Here is a 17668-nt window from a genome sequence, read left to right as displayed (position 1 = left end):
GGGCCATGATAATGATTTTGGACTGGTTACAGCTGAGATGCCTGGGATAGGTGCAAAGGAGGATGCCAGATGGATGATGGATGTGTCAGTCTGGCTCAGGATGAGGCCTGGTGGGGTCAGCAGTCATGGAGCTGGGTGAGGTGGCTTAGGGAAACGGTGGGGAAGGGAAGGCAAAGGCGACTCAGGAGCAAGCTTGGAGGACCTGCGGCAGTGAGAACCAACCAAGCAGGCAGGGAAGAGCCCTGAGGTCCAAGACATTGAGGAGAGGCTGTGTGTGAAGCAGAAGAGGAGAGAGCCTGCAACACAAGAGCAGTCAGTGACCTGCGGCCTGGGGAGGCGGGGGGAGGAGGCAGCAGGGCATGGTGGCCCCTCACAGCTGTTGCAGGTGAATGCAAGGGAAGGGGCTGGCCGCTCATTTTCCTATTTGCGTGTGTTCTATTCCACACTGGAATATAGAAAGCAAAAATTAGGGAGCTTGGAGGTGGAGGCAACAGGTGTAGACAAGTGTTTTGTTTTCTTTTGTTCTTTCCCAGAGCTTGGCAGTGTGAGGGAGCCTAGAAATTAGGTGGCGGCTCCAGAGAGATGGGGGTGGGGAGAACCAAAGGAAGAGTGCAGTTTCAGATGAGAGATTCAGGGTGGTTCAGAGGCTCCTATGAACAGTGTGGAAGAGGGAGGCAGGAACCGGAGGCTGAGGTCCTTGTGCAGAAACCGTGGGGACCTAGAGCACAGGTGCTTTGATGGGAGGAAATGAGCATTCTCCATCGGAACAGGGGGAAGAAAGTGAGGAAAGCAGGAATATTGAGATAGATCCACAATATGAAGCAGGGACAAGGACATGTTCACATTTGAATTCCCACAGTACTGAAAATGAACATGCACAAATTAACATTCTCAGGGAAGCTTGTTGGTTTAGAGCAGTTTCTTTGTTCTACATTCTGAACTTCTTTAATTCCCTTATCTCCCTATCATCCTGTCTCCTTACCCCACACAAAGTGAAATAACTAGAATCCAACAGAAAGTAATCCAATATGGGTGTAAACATTGATTGTACCAGGTTAGAAGAAATTATTTGAACAATGATTAAGAATGTATTCGATCTCCACTGTCTTAACTATAAAGTAGAGATTTTCTCCTTTTGCTAGAAGGACACAGAGTACCCCCCTTTTCATTAGGTTAGTCCAGTGGGGAGGAAGGTAAAAACCTGCTGAATGCCAGTCTTGAATGGGATTTTATTCCAGTTAAATAATTCTGGTAGTTGCTGGATACTTTTCTGAAATGTCTTTAAGCCCAGCTCTGTTTTTTTGTTCAATGGTACTGATTTAAAAAATAATAGATATGAAGTTTTGTGAAATAGTTAAATCAAAATATAAAAATTATATGCAGTGAATAATCCAAATGGTCACAAAAATATGTTTTCTTGCAACTTTGCTGTCTCTAGCATTGGAGACTTTTTCTCATTGAAAGGATCTAATTTATTGACTCTGAATGGGAGGGGTTTTATTTTGGGGACTGATTTAATTAATGCTTAAGCAAAGCTTTTCGTTTAAACTCTCAGAACGTCTCTGGTTAACTATAGCTGGAGCTTTGAGCAGTGGGGACATTTACATGGTGATACATATCCAACAGGCATAACGTTAACTGTCTTTTTTCTGAGGATCTACTTTATTCTTTCTCAGTATTATCGGAGTTATAGGACTGATTATTTTCCTGTGAAACACCCAGTTACCTCATTTTCTTGAAAAATAAACAAATTTAAAATCATAACAATCACAAGTAGACAGTATGGGCAAGCCCTTTTTAATTGGACAAAAGATTTCTCCCCTCACTCCTTTATCCCTAGAACTGCCCCCCACCGACCCTTGATACAATCTGTGGTAGCTCTGTTGCCGCTTGCCCTTTTGCTGAAGATTCATAGAGGCGCACTCCTGACTTCTTGACACTAGTGATACTTTCTAGTCGCTTTCAGATTATTACTGTGTTTTATAGAATTCTGAGATCATAGAAATAGGTAGAATATTGAGACTATATCTCACTATCATATTTAGGCATACAAATAAAACAGACACTTCAGAAAAAACTTATGGCCCTTGGTGTTTCCTTGAAGCCCCAGAGGAAGCAGTCAAAAGCCCAAGGGTGCTCAGAAGGTGGCGCCTGGGATCGGTGTGGGCGAGGTGGGAATAAGCTGCTATTTCCCATTATACTTACTTTTTTGGGGAAAGAGATTCTGTGTTTTTCTTATTAATATCTAAGAATATGTTCTCTGATTCTCTTTTTATCTCACTAAAGAAACATACCTAGTTTAGGCCAGGTTTGGTGGGCAACATGGTGAAATTGCACAAAAAATACAAAAAATTAGCCAGGCTTGGCGGTGTGCGCCTGTAGTCCAGCTGCTGGGGAGGCTGAGGCGGGAGAATGGCTGGAGCCTAGGAGTTCTGGGCTGCAGTGAACCCTGATCATGCCACTGCATTCTAGCCTGAGTAACAGAGCAAGACCCTATCTCTACAAAAATAATAATAAAAAAATACACAGTTTCATGGGGGACATTGAAATCCTGCCTGTTGATTCACAGTGTATGAACGTGATTAAAATGCTGAGGAAGTTAGCTCTTCCAACCCTTGGCTCTATTTATGGTTTATGTCATGAGAATTAGAATAACCAGAACAACCAGAACATTTCAATAAAGAAAGTAATTGAAGATGAGGGTACAGTTTGCCTCTTGTACAGGAGGGGTCTCTCTATGGCCTTCTATTTAGAGATGAGCAGCCAGTTGTTCTCTGGGTAATCTGCAGATTAAGCCTTGGTCTACTCTGGTGATTTTTTTTTTCTTTTTCTGTTTTTGCAGAATGCCTTCAGAAATCTTGCTGAAGATATTTTCCTACTTGGATGCTGTGAGCCTTCTGTGTACTGGATGTGTGAGCAGGCGCTTTTATCATCTAGCCAATGACAAGTAAGCAGAAATCCAAGTCTCTGTTATGTTTTAATGACAGTTTGATGGAAGTCAGGAAAACTAGTAACTTTTTAACCATTTTTAAGAATTTAAGAGAATTCAAGAGTATTTTTACACACAAGTGGAAATGTCAAATGCTTTAACTATGAAATTTTCAAATATTTGCATTTATATGCTTAAAGGAATATACTTTGCATGGAACAAAAAAATCAAACTTGTTATTGCTGTAGCTGTTACAGAATGCAGCTTCAGGTCTGTTGCCAGGAGGTCTTTGCTGTATTCCCCACAGAATCAGACCTAACCACAGAGTCTCAAGCAGCACTGCAGGGACCTGCTGGCTTTGACCCTGGCCGTGCATTCGCAGAGCAGAATGAGTGCTCTCTGCTGATGGCCAAGCAGATCCTAAAGAAAGAGAAGGAAGAGACTGAGTTAGGTGTACTTAGCTTCTCCTCCCAAACATGCCAATCAAGTTAACTTACTCTGTGGGGAGGGCGAAATGGATATAGAGAGGCCAAGACTGTCCTCTCCTAGAGGCTGTACGCTTGGATGAAGGGAGCCAAAAGAGAGGGGTTTACCTGTGGTCATCTGGTCTTGCAGGGGGTGGATCTAGGAAGGAAGGGGAGAAACCTCTGCTTCTGTTTGTCACTATAATCTTAGCCTGCATCTCAGAATTGTATCTTGGAGGGAGAGATGGTGGAATCCTCCTTTCAGTGAGGATTTCGTGGCTTACAACAGAACATCTTGGCTTTTTAGGCCCCTCTCTCATTTAGCATCAAAAGATCAGACAAACGTCATTCCTACATAGAACCTACATGTCAGCTGGGGAGATCAGCAAGATGAGAGGGAATGCCGGTTTTAACCGATGGTTTTGTTTGCTAGGTAAGGAGACGGAGAGTGGCAGAAGGAGAGCTGTCGTATTAGTTAACCCTGGAACATGGTGGACAAGAATGTCATTTAGTGCAGTGGTTCTCAAATGCCATCCAGGGAAGACTACATATGAACCACCTGGGAAAGTTTAAAACATTTCCATCCCTAGTCTGCATTTCTAGAGATTATAATTTAGTGCTCTGAAATCTGTATTTTAAAAATTCTCCAGCCAGGCGCAGTGGCTCACACCTGTAATCCCAGCACTTTGGGAGGCCGAGGCGGGCGGATCACGAGGTCAGGAGATCGAGACCATCCTGGCTAACACGGTGAAACCCCCTCTCTACTAAAAATACAAAAAATTAGCTGGGCATGGTGGCAGGCGCCTGTAGTCCCAGCTACTTGGGAGGCTGAGGCCGGAGAGTGGCGTGAACCTGGGAGGTGGAGCTTGCAGTGAGCTGAGATCGCCACTGCACTCTAGCCTGGGTGACAGAGCGAGACTCCATCTCAAAAAAAAAAAAAAAAAAAAATTCTCCAGGTCATGCTAATGAATAGTCAAGTTCCGAAATAACTAATCTAGTCCATCTTTGTTGTTAGGTGTATGCCACTTAAGTGAGGAACTCAGAATAAGCCCTCAGATCTCATTAAAGCTGTCCTCAACCATTGTCATACTCTGAAGAGGACATACACTGTTCCCTAGTTGGAAAGGGTGATTTTTCTTTCAATTTAAAGAGATGTTTCCTATATGGAAGAATATATGTATGTCTATGTCAATACATGCACACACACACACAAACACACACATACACATATCAATGAATGAACTAATAATGTTCTTCACAGTAGTTATAGAATGAATTAGAGCAATTTCTACATTTCCCTTCCTTAATGATTGTTGTAATTTACGTAGTTGAGATTTGTTTGTTTCCCCAAGCCTCATGTTGAAATTTGATCCCCAGAGTTGGAAGTGGGGCCTAATGGGAGTCATCTGGGTCATGGGAACAGATCCCTCCTGAATGGCTTGGTGCCTTCCTTGTAGTTCTTGCTCTACAGCTGGTTGTTTAAAAGAGCCTGGCAGACCTCCCTTCCTTCTCTCTTGCTTGCTCACTCTATTTCTCTCTCTCTGCCATGTGATCTCTGCACAGTTGGCTCGCCTTGGTTTTCTGCCACGTATAGAAGCTTCCTGAGGCTTCACCAGAGGCAGATGCTGGTGTTGTGCTCCTTGTATAGCCTGCAGAACTATGAGCCAAATAAACCTCTTTCCTTTACAGATTACCCAGCCGCAAGTATTCCTTTGTAGCAACACAAAGAGACTACGACAATGATCTAATAAGAGATGAAGGTGGTCACTAAAAGAAAGCACAGCAAGGCATTTTTCAAGGAAGGAGTCAACCAAATATCTAAAACTAGCATTCTGGAGGGTTCCCACTTTATTTAAGGGTAGAACTCAGACTCTTCAGATAAGCTGATAAATTGTATATTTCTTAGTTTCTTTACTGTCTTCTCTCTCCACTTCACCTGCATGGTGAAGAAACCAGGCCTGGAATCAGATTTGGAGCATTGCTCTAGTGATGTTTTTTGCATACTTTTAGTATTATTTGTGTGCCCTCCTCACTTTCTTGGAAGTTGCCATTTGGAAATATGAGCTACTGATGAAATTGCACTCACATTTCTTTTCTTTTTCAAAAGACATATTTAATTGTGCTAAGTTGAATTGCACTTTTTAGGTCCTGCTAAAGGACCTAAAGAGTCATAGTCTGACTCTTAAAGTCAACGTCTGATCATGAAGTCAGACTACAGAAAAGGATGTGTGATAATTGAACAAGTAATCAATATGTGTTTTTGAAAAGTTTACAGTGTATTCTAAGCGTTGCTTCTGAAGAGAGGGCAAGCACACATAGTGTAGTGAGTTACACTGATGACTTATGGGCAGGCACGCTTGAAGGGCAGGGGGCTCCCCAGTGCCCCATCCCAGCAGCGGGGCTACTCCCTTCTGTGTGAACCCTGTCTCTGCGTGAGAAAAACAGGGATGTGTGGATGAGGTGACATCTGGTTTATCACAAGGGGGTTTTATTTGCCATGTACTCTGGCAAACACTATTTATCTGAACATTAAATTGGCCCCATTTTCTAAACAACTTGTTTGAGTTTCCCTGAGCCTGTTGGTAGTTCTGTTGGATAAATATGCCCTCGTCCTCGAATCTGACTAGGCCTTCTAACAGGATGGAGCATTTGGGGATCAAGAAGTAAATGTGTTTGGAGACTGTGAAAGGTATCTGAACCTTAACATTTGTATATTATAAAAAATCAAGGGGAACCATCTGCAATATAAAATGTTTTCACTTAGGTTCACTTACGGTAAGTAATATATGATCATGTGTGTGAACATAGTTCATCATACGAATGTTAGTTGTGGTTATGGTTACTCACTGCATGTGGAGTTTATGCTGTGATTCCCATCTCTGCGGCAGTGTTTGTTTTTGCAGTTGGTAAGTGCTAACGCATGTAAAAATAGTATCAGAGGTTGTTTAGATAGTGCTGATGTGAGGAATTCAAGGCTCCATAAAGGTCCTGCTAAAGGAATACTTACATAGGGTGAGATGCTGAATAAAATACATGTGAAGAAAACACAAACAAGCTTTTATGCAAAGGGAGTTTTAAAAGTGTCTATTCAAAGGATTTTGGTGAAACAGTTTCAGCTTTACTTAAATGTACTCAACTCATCATCGCATTGCATCTGTCCGCTTACATAGGAAAGTCTAGAGATTTCTGAATTGAAAACACAAACACTTTAATATAAAAGCTAGGCATGAAGTGATTTTGCAGAGTGAGAAATGACTTGAGAAACCCACACTAGGAAGATAATTCAACCAGGGTCTGACTGTATGTGAGCTTGCATTTGTTGGGAAGTCCATGTAATGTCTGAGTCAAGGAGGTGGTGTTCCGAAGTCACGTGTTTGAGAAATGGTCCTTTTCTGCTGTGGTTAAGGAAATAGCTCTGCCTCCCCAGAGCACCCAGTTATCCCCAGGGGTCCTGCTGCAGTTCAGGACCACTGCTCTGTGGGGGAATCGCTTTTTCCTTGCAGCCTCCAGGCCATTGACTGCTTCATCCCATGCTGCTCTGAGTAGTAATGTGGAGACCTAAATGAGCAAATCATTAATGTTTAAAATGCAAAGTTTGCCTTTCAGATAAGGAATTGATTTTAACCGCTGCCTCAGTTTTCCCTGTGTCTTCCTTCTCTTTCCTGGTGGAGAGTACTGGCTGAGAGGGAGGAGCCCTCAGGCCAGCTCACTGCCATCACTCGTGGGGCTTCTCCTGCCCTCTTAGTAGAGATGAGTGGAAGGAACAGACTTTGAGTCAGAGCTGAATTTGAATTCCAACATTGAGGCTTATTGGCTCTCTGAATTTGGGGAGCTTATTCAGTTTCTTTGACCCATTTCTTTGTGATTGAAGAGGCAGTGAAACCCAGGTGATAAGAGTGTGAGCTCTGGTTCAGATCCCAGCTTCACTATACACTTGAGTGCACAGACCTGGGCCAGCTCACCTTGCATCTGAGCCTCAGTTACAGCATCTATGCAGTGGGGACAGGAATACCAGCACCTCCTGGTTTCTTTCTGAGGAATAAATGAGTCATGTATAATACATAAAGTGGTTAAACGATGCTTGACACATAGTAAGTGTTGACAAAATTTAATGTTAACTATTGTTTAGTTGTTACCATTAAAAACCTTCACTTTTTTTCTCTTTGTGAAAGCCTATTCCTTGTTGAAAGTTAAAAAATAGCAAAAAGAGTGTTCAATTCCGTTGTTCCCTATTGAAATTTCTTGGTGTGTGTACATACATCCTTTCTGATCTTTTTAAAAGCATGTATGTATTTAAAAACAAGAATCATACTACATATACTTTCCGTTATGTTTAAATAATATATTTCCTATTCCATTACTGGTATAAGAGGGCAGTCGTTTGGATGATCCTAAATAACATGAGATTACTCACTTGAGACCTGACCCTGGGAAATGGGCTTTTCCTTTTTTTAAAATGTGTTTTTGGTGGTGTTGAATTTAAAACACTAAATCTCAAACTGCAATTCACTTTAACAGATGAACGTTCAACTGTAAATATTCAGCTTGGCTTATTCATGGAATTGGATTATTTGAAAATATTATGCATCTCTAATTTGATATATTATGACTAAGGTAGGTGACAGTGTCTCTTAGTTAACATATTTCCTCTTTTCCCTCCAGTTTTATTTGGATCGGAATCTACTCAACTGCTTTTTCACCTGCAAGATCAAATTGGAAATTTAATTCAGTAGAGAAGATAGCTATGTCTATGAGCTTTCTGTCAGTTCAGGATAAAGAAGCTGGTTATTGGAAGAAAGAATATATCACAAAACAAATAGCATCTGTAAAAGCCGCACTAGCTGACATTCTCAAACCTGTCAACCCTTACACAGGCCTTCCAGTTAAGACCAAAGAGGCCCTCAGGTACGCAGTGTGTTCCAAAAGAGAATGATGGCATCAGCTCAAAGTATCGTGTACGTAGGACATATGTGCAGTTTAGATTGTGTGGGACTGTCTCTAGTATTTTTGTGTGTTTTGTGCATCTGTAAAATATGTATCATTTTCCTATTCCGCATAGCCTTCTGCATCTGCTGATTCAACCAACTGCAGATCAGAAGTACTGGTGGGGGGGAACCTGAAACAATAATAACAGTATAAAAAAGAATACAAATAAAACCAGTACATTATACATAATAACAACAGTTTGCACAGCATTTACATTGTATTAGGTATTATAAGTAATCTCAAGATGATTTAAAGAATACGGGAGGAGGTGTGTAGGTTATATGCAGATACTATGCCATTTATATAAGGGACTTGAACGTCCACAGATTTTGGTATCATGGGGTTCCTAGAACCAATTTCTTGCAGAGACAGAGGGATAACTAGTAAGTAGCCTAAAGTTTTAATGAAAAGCAGAAGTAACCTACTTATCTGCTATAGTACAATAAGAATGTTCAAGGTCTCTTTTCTGGGCAGAACCTTTGTCTTATTTATATATTGCCAGTACCTGGAAAATCATGGATGTTCAGTGGGTGTTAGGTGAGGAGAAAAAGTCTAAAGAGAGTACTATTGTTGAAATGAAAATTATACTGGGCACATTCTGAGAATTTTGACTTTGGCTTTTAAGGAACTAGATGCTTTAGAGAAGATATGTGAAATTGCCTTTAGCATTTTTTTTTTTCAATGAGGCAAACATTGTTAGTTTTTTTTTCTTTCTCCAGAATATTTGGTTTAGGTTGGGCAATTATACTGAAAGAAAAAAGTGGAAAAGAATATATCATGGAGCATGTTGATCTTTCCATAAATGACACATCAGTTACTGTTATATGGTATGGCAAAAAATGGCCGTGCCTAGCATCATTGTCAACCTTAGATTTATGTGGCATGACACCAGTTTTTACCGACTGGTATAAAACTCCCACCAAACATAGGTAAGTACCAATCAGCAGAACTGTTGAGTGAGAGCATCTTATATGTAAATATTAGTTGGCATTACTTTTGTAATTAAAAAATAAGAGCAGCGTTTTTTAATTTTATCACATATTAAATGTACATTCTGCATTAATGTAGAAGAGGAAAAGAGTGCATTTTATCACATTTCCGATTAGGTCTAAATTTAACTTCCTCGTATCTTGGGGTTGTCTTTAATGGTAAAGAATGATGTTCTAGTTAACAAAATTTCCTGGATGATTGATGGCTAACCTTTGAGGTTTTTCATTGTAACCATCTTAACAGAAAGATATATGATATCTTCCTTCTTTAGTAAATGGTATACTAATCATAGTCTAAATATGAGGAAACCAAATCATAATTATGAGTTATTTTGTCTGCCTTCTGTTGAACTTACTAGATATGTGATCTTGTGCAAGTAACTTACTCTTTCTGTGTCTCCATTCTCTCCTCTATGAAATGGAATGATCGTTATACTGGCATAGTATTTAGCATATATGACTGCAATGAATAAGATCGATCAAAAGATATCACTATAAAATGCGTAGATCAGCTAAGTGTGCAGCACATGGGTAATGCTTAGTGAGCCCTTTACTATTCTGTTGTCAGGTGGCTTTGCACTGAGTCCATACTCACTATGAGGCTGGCATTCTGCCTTTCTGAGCAGCTCTCTCAGGCTGTCTTTTTCATCATTGATTGCTTCCTCCTAAAAGCTGGATTATGGCATGCATAGCATCCTCATCTCTGGAGCAGGCTAACATAGCTTTATATAAGATATATTGCAAATATAAAGGTAATACCTGCCTTCTCCTGCGTTGGTTTCCTGCCCTCCCATCTCCTTCACTGTCTCAGTATTCTTTGACTTTTCAGGAGTATTTACCATGTCGTTTTCTTACCATCCTTGCGTGCTGCAGTTCCACCCATTGGTTTCTCTCCTGTCTGTCCTTGCTATGGAGGATACTGTGATATCTGACATTAGTGCCTGCCATCTCTATGGAGGGACAGGGTTCTTTCATGGTTTCCCTGGATACAGACACTTTTTTTTTTTTTTTTTGCAGCTCTGTAACTGGGGACCTTGTTTTTGGCTCTTCTCCATGGCGCCTGCTCTTTGAGCATTGTTTTAGTGATTACTGAGCTCTCTTCCCATGCTCTGAATGTAAGACTATTCAGACCTCTTGGTGCTGGCAAATCCAGGTTTTATTGTACTCTAAAAATATTCTTAATGTTATGATGAAAAATGAATTATTTTTCCTAAATATATTACTGAAGATACTTTGGAAACAGTTACCTTTTAAAAAATGGTACGTTTATTTGGATAAATCTTTGAAATTTCATACGGGATCATGAAGGAAGCCAGCTTTTTCTAATGTAGTAATTAGGCTTTATGCATTTCAAAATTACGTTTGTAGAATAAGTACACAAACTGTACTAGTTTTGCTAAACAATATGTTACTTGGCATATCATGAAATGTTACGTACAGATATTAGGACAAAATGGCTAACATTAATTCAAATGATCCTGAAGAATTAAGTTAAATGGATAATGTTGAATTATAAAGCTCAGTTAAAGACAGTATTTCCCTGAAATGGTCATCAAGGTCAGAAGTAATAGATACTACATAGTGCCCAGTGCTAGAATTCATTGGGAAAATTCATTTGATGTAATTTATTTCCGTGAAACTTCCATGGACTCCAGCCAGCCTTTGATCAACTGTGATAAACAAAACTAAAAGTGTTTTTTAGGATTTGTTTTGATCGGCACTTTTATTGCAAGTTTGTAAGTGAATGCTTTCATCATGCAGGAATATAAATCCTTGTACGCATCTGTGTGACAGCCAAAAAGAGCCTTTGTGATTTTTATTTGGGTCTTTTTTGTTTCCTCTATGAGAAGTTTTTCAACAGTGAAAGCCTTATTGATGTAATCTGGATTTCCCTGTAATTTATACCTTTCTAGTCAGACTCCAAATTTTCTTCCTTGCCAGCATTTTCTGCTCCGCAACTTGTGCTGTCCCACCCTAAATTTGTGAGAACTGCTGGGGAAACGTCAGCCTTAGTTTCTGTGTCTGTGGCTGTAAGGCCAAGCACATGAGGACTCAGCACATTCTCAGAGTCTATTTAATAAGTACCTCTACAGCCAGATTTTCAGAGAAGAAGGTTTCTCACATCCCCACCCAGCCTCCTCTATCCACATTAATGATACTAGCAGGGACTGTGATTTATTGAGCACCTGCCCCATGCCCTGTGCTCTCGTCCCCACTCAGCAGGCTGGTGATTTCATACACAAAGAACCAGCCTGTGATAGTCGCAAAGTCACTGTAGGTTGAAGCTAATGTTTTACCTCAGGTTTCTCTGACTCCATAGTGAGGTTCCTGACCCTGCATTTATCCTCCTCCAAGTGTATTCTGCATATGCTGGGTTTATTTCTAATTTCTACATCACACACGTTCACCGACCGTCTCTCCTTACCCAGTTGTGGTTCTCTGCACAAGAAGTTATTTTGAAGAGCTGAACATGGGACTAGGGTCATGTGGTAGCTGCGGATCTGGTTTTGATGCTTCACAGTCCCTTCCACTTTGAAGCTGGACTGCAGCTGGTGTCCTTTTTAACTTACTTATTTAATGTACCTTTGAATTCCTATTGCCTGCTGGCTTGTGCCTGAGGTGCTGGGCACCAACTGTTGAATGAGATGTGGCCCCAGCTCCTCAGGGATTTCAGTCTAATGCTGTGTTAGTGTCTCCTTTATGAAAACACTGGTGATTTAGTTTAAGTTTATTTCTGATGTGTCAACTTTCACTATCTCTGAGTTATCCTTGATAATAACTGTAAAAGGCCCATCTGCTTTCCAGCCACCTCCTGAGACCACCCGTTCTTATGTCACTTGAAATAGTGTATCTTTGCTTCTGTGTCGTTTTACTCACTTGACTAGGAATACACATGGAGAGTCTACTTTAGATTGTATTGTGCTGGATTTGGAGGGAATAGAACAGGAGACAATGCTGCCACTTCATCACTTTCCTGGTCCTTCAACTTCCTCCCGGCTGGGTCATTGAGTTGACAGTAAGAGCAAGACGGAGGGGAAGAAATACCTAGTTGGGTTGGAAATCTGAATGTATCCATTTTGCCTTTTATTCATTTGTGTCCTCACCCTGCCAACGTGCCACTTAGTTTGAGCACATCATTAACATGCTCTTCAAACACATTTGTGATACGCTAAAGAGAATTGACAACACTATGGACAGGAAAGCTCACTTCTCTCTCTCCTTTCCTTGGCATAACGTTCAAAGACTCCGATGGCATTCTTTAATTGCAAAGTACAATCTGAGTCATTTGACCGTATCTACCATGATTGGCTGTGACAGACTCATTCGGATCTTCTGCCTGCACCCTGGCCTCCTGGTGGGAGTGTGGAAGGTAAGACTTGAGTCCCTGTATGTACTGTGTCATTTCCCCATCACAATACCACATTTACTTACCATTATGTATGACTTCAAATGTAAAATCCTTTAAGCTTTTCACTAACTGCAGTCCGTTTTACCATCTCACCAACTTCATTTTTTCAAGCTAACATGGCCCTCTCTGTTCCACCGAGGCTGCTGTGCTGTTCTGCTATGATAGACAACTCTGCTATCTGTTGTTCTGCTGTTCTGCTATCATAGACAACAACCTCTTCCTGCCTTCATGTTTTCCTTCATGCTATTCCTTTAATGTCATGTGGCTTTCCCACTTCCAATCAGTCCACGTTCCTTCTTCTCTTCCTTTCATGCTCTTTCTCTGACAACATTTCCCTTACTATGTGTTCAGCAAGCTTGTCTCCCAAGCCTGTTTCTGATCCTGTAGGTGCGGCATTGAGTGAAATCTGCTCTTCAGGGTCAGCTGTCTACGATGTTATCCTTTCTCTCTGCATAAGATTTCTCGTTTCACCAGGTCTGGCTGATATTTTAAGATAGTAGTTCACAAATCTGTTTCTGAGTTGGCGTTATGCATTAGTTTACAATGACTAGACAGGATTAAGACCCTAGCTTCAGACAACACCATCCTCTTATCCCTTTTCCTTAGCCGACTGTGGCCGTCACTTTTTCTTTCCCTCCTCCCCTTTCTGTGTGAAGGTGGCTTGTGGGCGAGACCGCAGCTTGCCTGCTCTGCATTCGGTGACTCGCATGCATCCAGCTTTGTCAGTTGCAGAGTTGTGAGCACTCTGGTGGCTTCGATTGTCCTCTGCCTGGCTACTGGAGAGTGGCACCTTCAGATTTACCATTTGGGGTCACCTATGCCCATCAGTGTCAGCTGTGAATCTGGGGAGAAATGGAGGTCAGTCCCCAAATAGTCGCATTTTCTGCTATTCAACCTCATGGACGAGTGAAGAAGTTGAATCTAATCATTCCCACCACGTTGACCAAATCAAGCAGTTACTTGCAAGAGGAACATTGTGTCAGTAAAGTTCAGTATTTGTAGAATTAATCTGGTATCTGTGAAAGTCTTTGAAAGGAATTTGAAACAGCCTGGAACTAACTGCATAGTTTCACAACTATCATATATATCTTTTGGTATTTCACAAGCTCTAGGCTGTGAGTTCTTTTGGTCCTGTGTGCTCTGCATATTTGGGTGAATTGTGGTCCTGCTGTCAATATGAAATATAAGTCTTATTAGATAGTAGTAACATATTAGCAGTAATAATGCATTAGCACTGTGGTGATCTTATATTTGTAAGAAAGTGCCTCTATCTGCAAGATGAATGTGCTGTGATCTTCACAACGATCTTGTGAAAAATTTAAGCATTTTGGTTGAAATATGTATTCTTCTCAATTAACTTTTCAGAAGGAGGAAGAACTGGCTTTTGTTATGGCAAATCTTCATTTTCATCACCTTGTGGAGAGGAGCACATTAGGCTCGGCTACTATGTATGTATTTATATGTGGGTGTGTTGAATTTTTGTACAGTAAATATAAAGTATTAGAAGTTGATGCCATCTTAATATCCTGAGAATAGCTGCAGAGATATTCTGTTTTTAATCAGTAAACACAAACCAACAGGCACAATTAGCTGTCGCTAAAATAATTGGATTATTCACGAATACATATTTGCTTTATTTATTCTGGGTTAAGGAATTTGTACCTAGTAGGTTGTTATTTATATGGGTAGGATAGCTTGATTACTTCAAGATGCCACTACTGTCCTTCAAGTTCTTGCTCTTATGTGAATTTTCACATCTTGTAAGGCATGTAGACTCATGGCCCTTGGGCTGAACCTGGCCTGCGGATGATTCTGTCCGGTCTGGACAGTGTGTATCTTTTAATGAATTCGAGTGTCTTTAGGTGGCGCACAGGCTTCCCATTTCACTACAGCTCTCACCCTTTTCCTGTGGACTTAGACTCCCTTACTCTTTTTTTTATTACCTGAGAAGCTCCTGAGTATTTTTGAGTTTGTCGCCTTACGTAGTCATGTTTTTCTTGTTGAATAAAACTTTGTTTTGGCTTTGGGTCTGCCTGGGTGTTTGTCCTGCAGATCGGTATTCAGTGCCTTTTCCTGCTGAGCACTTTTGTCCCCTGGACACTGAGAACAACATGGAGGGCAGAGTGGCCTTTATAGAGTGGCCATCCTGGGATCAGCTGCAGAAACATGTGCACCCGTGCTGGGCTGTGGCTGCCTACAGAACTCACATCATTGCCTGTTTTTATAGAAGTTGGTAAAAGGAATATTGAGCAGTCTTTTAAGTTCACAGTATTGAAGATTATAGGGAATCCTATGGAGTTTCATTCGTAGGAGGTAGTGCTTTGATATGGATGGTAATTTTTTAAAAAGTATTTTCAAACCAAGAATTTTATCCCTGGCGTTGACAAATTTGTATGTTTCTTTTGTTTTGCTTTTCAGCCCCTATGAACTGCCTCCACATAGCCCCTTTTTGGATGATAGCCCCGAGTATGGACTGCACGGCTACCAACTCCATGTTGATCTGCACAGCGGTGGGGTTTTCTACCTATGTGGTACATTTCGCAATCTCTTCACCAAGAGAGGTGAAATTGATTGAGTTTTTATTTCATTATGAAATTAAAGGTTGAGGTGAGGGAACGAATTTTGATGTCCGAGTTAAGAATTGCCCTCACTGGTCACTTTATAATCTTTTGGCACCAGTATCCTCCCAGACCCGTGTGTCATCCCAGGACTTGTGAAAGTCCTCACTGGACCGAGTCTCTTCAGCACTGGCTCTGTCTCCTTCACCACCATCACTCTCAATGCCACCTTCTGGGGGTAGCCCCTACTCGTCTTCTCTACTGATGCTTCCTTATTATTTTTCCATGCTCTCTGCTTTCCCCAGACTTCTTCCCTTCTTTCTTAAAGGAATGTGGTAAATTTGCCAGCAGGGCCCGTGCCGCTCCAGGATGAGAGTAAAGAGAAACCAGCCTTTCTCCTCTACGTACTGCATCACTGTTTGCCACACCTACCAAAGCCAGGACAGAGGCTGGGGCAGACAGAGGAAAGGAGGGAGCTTTGGTCCTCCAAAGTCTTTCATCTAGTGGACTTGACACCCATTAATGATATTTGCCTAAATCAAATATTTTGTTTAAAAATGTTGATTTTCTAATTATGTCACTATTTCTATATTTATCAACTGAGATTTTGTAAAGAACTTTCTCTTATCACCTGGGTGAACTTCTATAAAGGCAGAGCAAATGCTTAATTCTTTCCTTTTAACTGCCAATTTTCAGATGAAGAAATTGATGTTACAGAGCAAAAGGGGCTTGCTGCCCAATGTGCTGGAACCCAATACTGTGACACCAGGTTTTTGAGAAAAGAAAAGCTTTTTATGGCTGGCCCACTAATAAGGAGACAGGAGTCCAGCTCAAATCTGTCTCCTCATGCTGGCTTTGATGCAGTAATTTTATTAGAAAAGGTGTAGGGAGTGGATTCTGGGATTAGTAGGTGATTGGTGGAAGGAAAGGGAGGTCTGGAAAGTCCTCAGGCATGGCGCAGTTACCTCTTCATGCCCTCATAGGTCACTTGCAAATTCAGGAGGAGTTAATATGAAACATGTGGTGGGAATTCAGGCTGTGATGTCAGAAAGCTCCATCTGTGAAAACTCCAGTTGGCCATATTGGTTCCGACTGATTTCAGCCAGTTTTGTCTTACAAGTGGAGGGCGTTTTATTATTTTAGTAAGTTGCCTCTTTTCTTATCTGCCATCTTGCAAACTCAAGCATTTCTGTTAGTCATTAGCTTCTTTAACTCTGGAGCACAGTTTCAGTGATGCACTAGTCATCTCCTGTGGTGGAAGAAATGTGAGCTCTTCTTCTTTCCTCCTCGCCCCCACCCTTGTTTAATGTCACTTTGGACTCTTGGATATTTATTTATTTAATAATTTATAGTCAGTTATAGACATTTCTTTTTGAAGTTTCTTGGTCGGTGGGATCTGCTTCGGGCTGCTTCTGTGTCCTGTAGATATCCTCTTTGTCTTTGAGTCTTCCTTGCTTTTTGGCTCAGGAAGATTGCTAGGTTTTCTCATGTTTGTTGGCATTTTTATCAGAATTATTCAATTCCACATATTAACCTGAGGTATATTAACATCTTTGTTGTTGAATTGTTCCATCCAAGAATGTGGAACATCTTTCAGTTTGTTTAAAAATACTTTTATGTCTTTTAGGAGTGTTTCAGAATTTTCTTCATACTAGTTTTGCACATTTCTTGTTAAGATATTTATGAAGTATTTAATTCTTGTTACTTCTCTTTCGTTTTATCTTCCAGCTGTTTTGTGATTTCTTTGTGAGGTTTTGGTCTCATAGAATGAATTGGGAAGTATTCTTTCCTCTTGGATTTTTTGGAGGATTTTGCATAGAATTGGTAGTATTTCTTCCTTTTTTGGTAGAATTCATCCAAGCCTGGACCTTTCTTTGTGAGAAGACTTTTAACTACAGTTTCCTTTTCTTTCAAAGAGATGGAGCTATTTAGGTTATCCATTTCTTCTTGAGTCAGCTGTGGTATTTTTTGTCTTTTAAGGAATTTGTCCATTTTATCTAAGTTGCTGACTTTATTGGCATAAAGTTCTTCGTAATAGTCCCTTATTATCTTTTTCATGTCTATAGAATCTAGTGACATTACGTGATTCCTGATATTGGTAATTCGTGTATTTCTTTTTTTTCCTGATCGGTGTGGCTGGAAGTTTATCAATTTTATTCATCTTCTCAGAGACCTAACTTTTGGTTTTATTGCCTTTTTTTCTGTATTATTTTGTTTTGTATTTCATTGATTTGCATGTTGATTTCTATTCTTTCTACTTTTTTTCTGCTTATGTTGTAATTTGCTGTTTTTCTAGTTTCTAAAGGGAGAAGTGGAAATTATTGATTTGAGAA

The 17668-nt window shown here is 40.6% G+C and overlaps 1 protein-coding gene across 7 annotated transcripts in view; it reads left to right on the top strand.

Annotated features, from left to right (window-relative positions):
- Positions 1-17668, top strand: part of FBXO15 (F-box protein 15) — a 74513-nt gene that overhangs the window by 9314 nt on the left and 47531 nt on the right. For 6 of the 7 annotated variants that reach the window (XM_016933884.3, XM_016933886.3, XM_016933890.3 and 3 more), the window contains 6 exons: positions 2843-2947; positions 8056-8298; positions 9099-9308; positions 12612-12738; positions 14143-14225; positions 15196-15338. In XM_016933884.3, coding sequence (XP_016789373.2) covers positions 2843-2947; positions 8056-8298; positions 9099-9308; positions 12612-12738; positions 14143-14225; positions 15196-15338 — 911 coding nt within the window. The remainder of the gene's footprint in view (positions 1-2842; positions 2948-8055; positions 8299-9098; positions 9309-12611; positions 12739-14142; positions 14226-15195; positions 15339-17668) is intronic. The other variant, XM_016933885.3, reaches the window with a different exon arrangement.

Source organism: Pan troglodytes, chromosome 17, assembly GCF_028858775.2.
Source record: "Pan troglodytes isolate AG18354 chromosome 17, NHGRI_mPanTro3-v2.0_pri, whole genome shotgun sequence".
In the NCBI taxonomy this organism is placed as follows: Eukaryota; Metazoa; Chordata; class Mammalia; order Primates; family Hominidae; genus Pan; species Pan troglodytes.
Note: the sequence above shows the minus strand (reverse complement) of the source record. Positions and strands in the feature narration are given on the sequence as shown.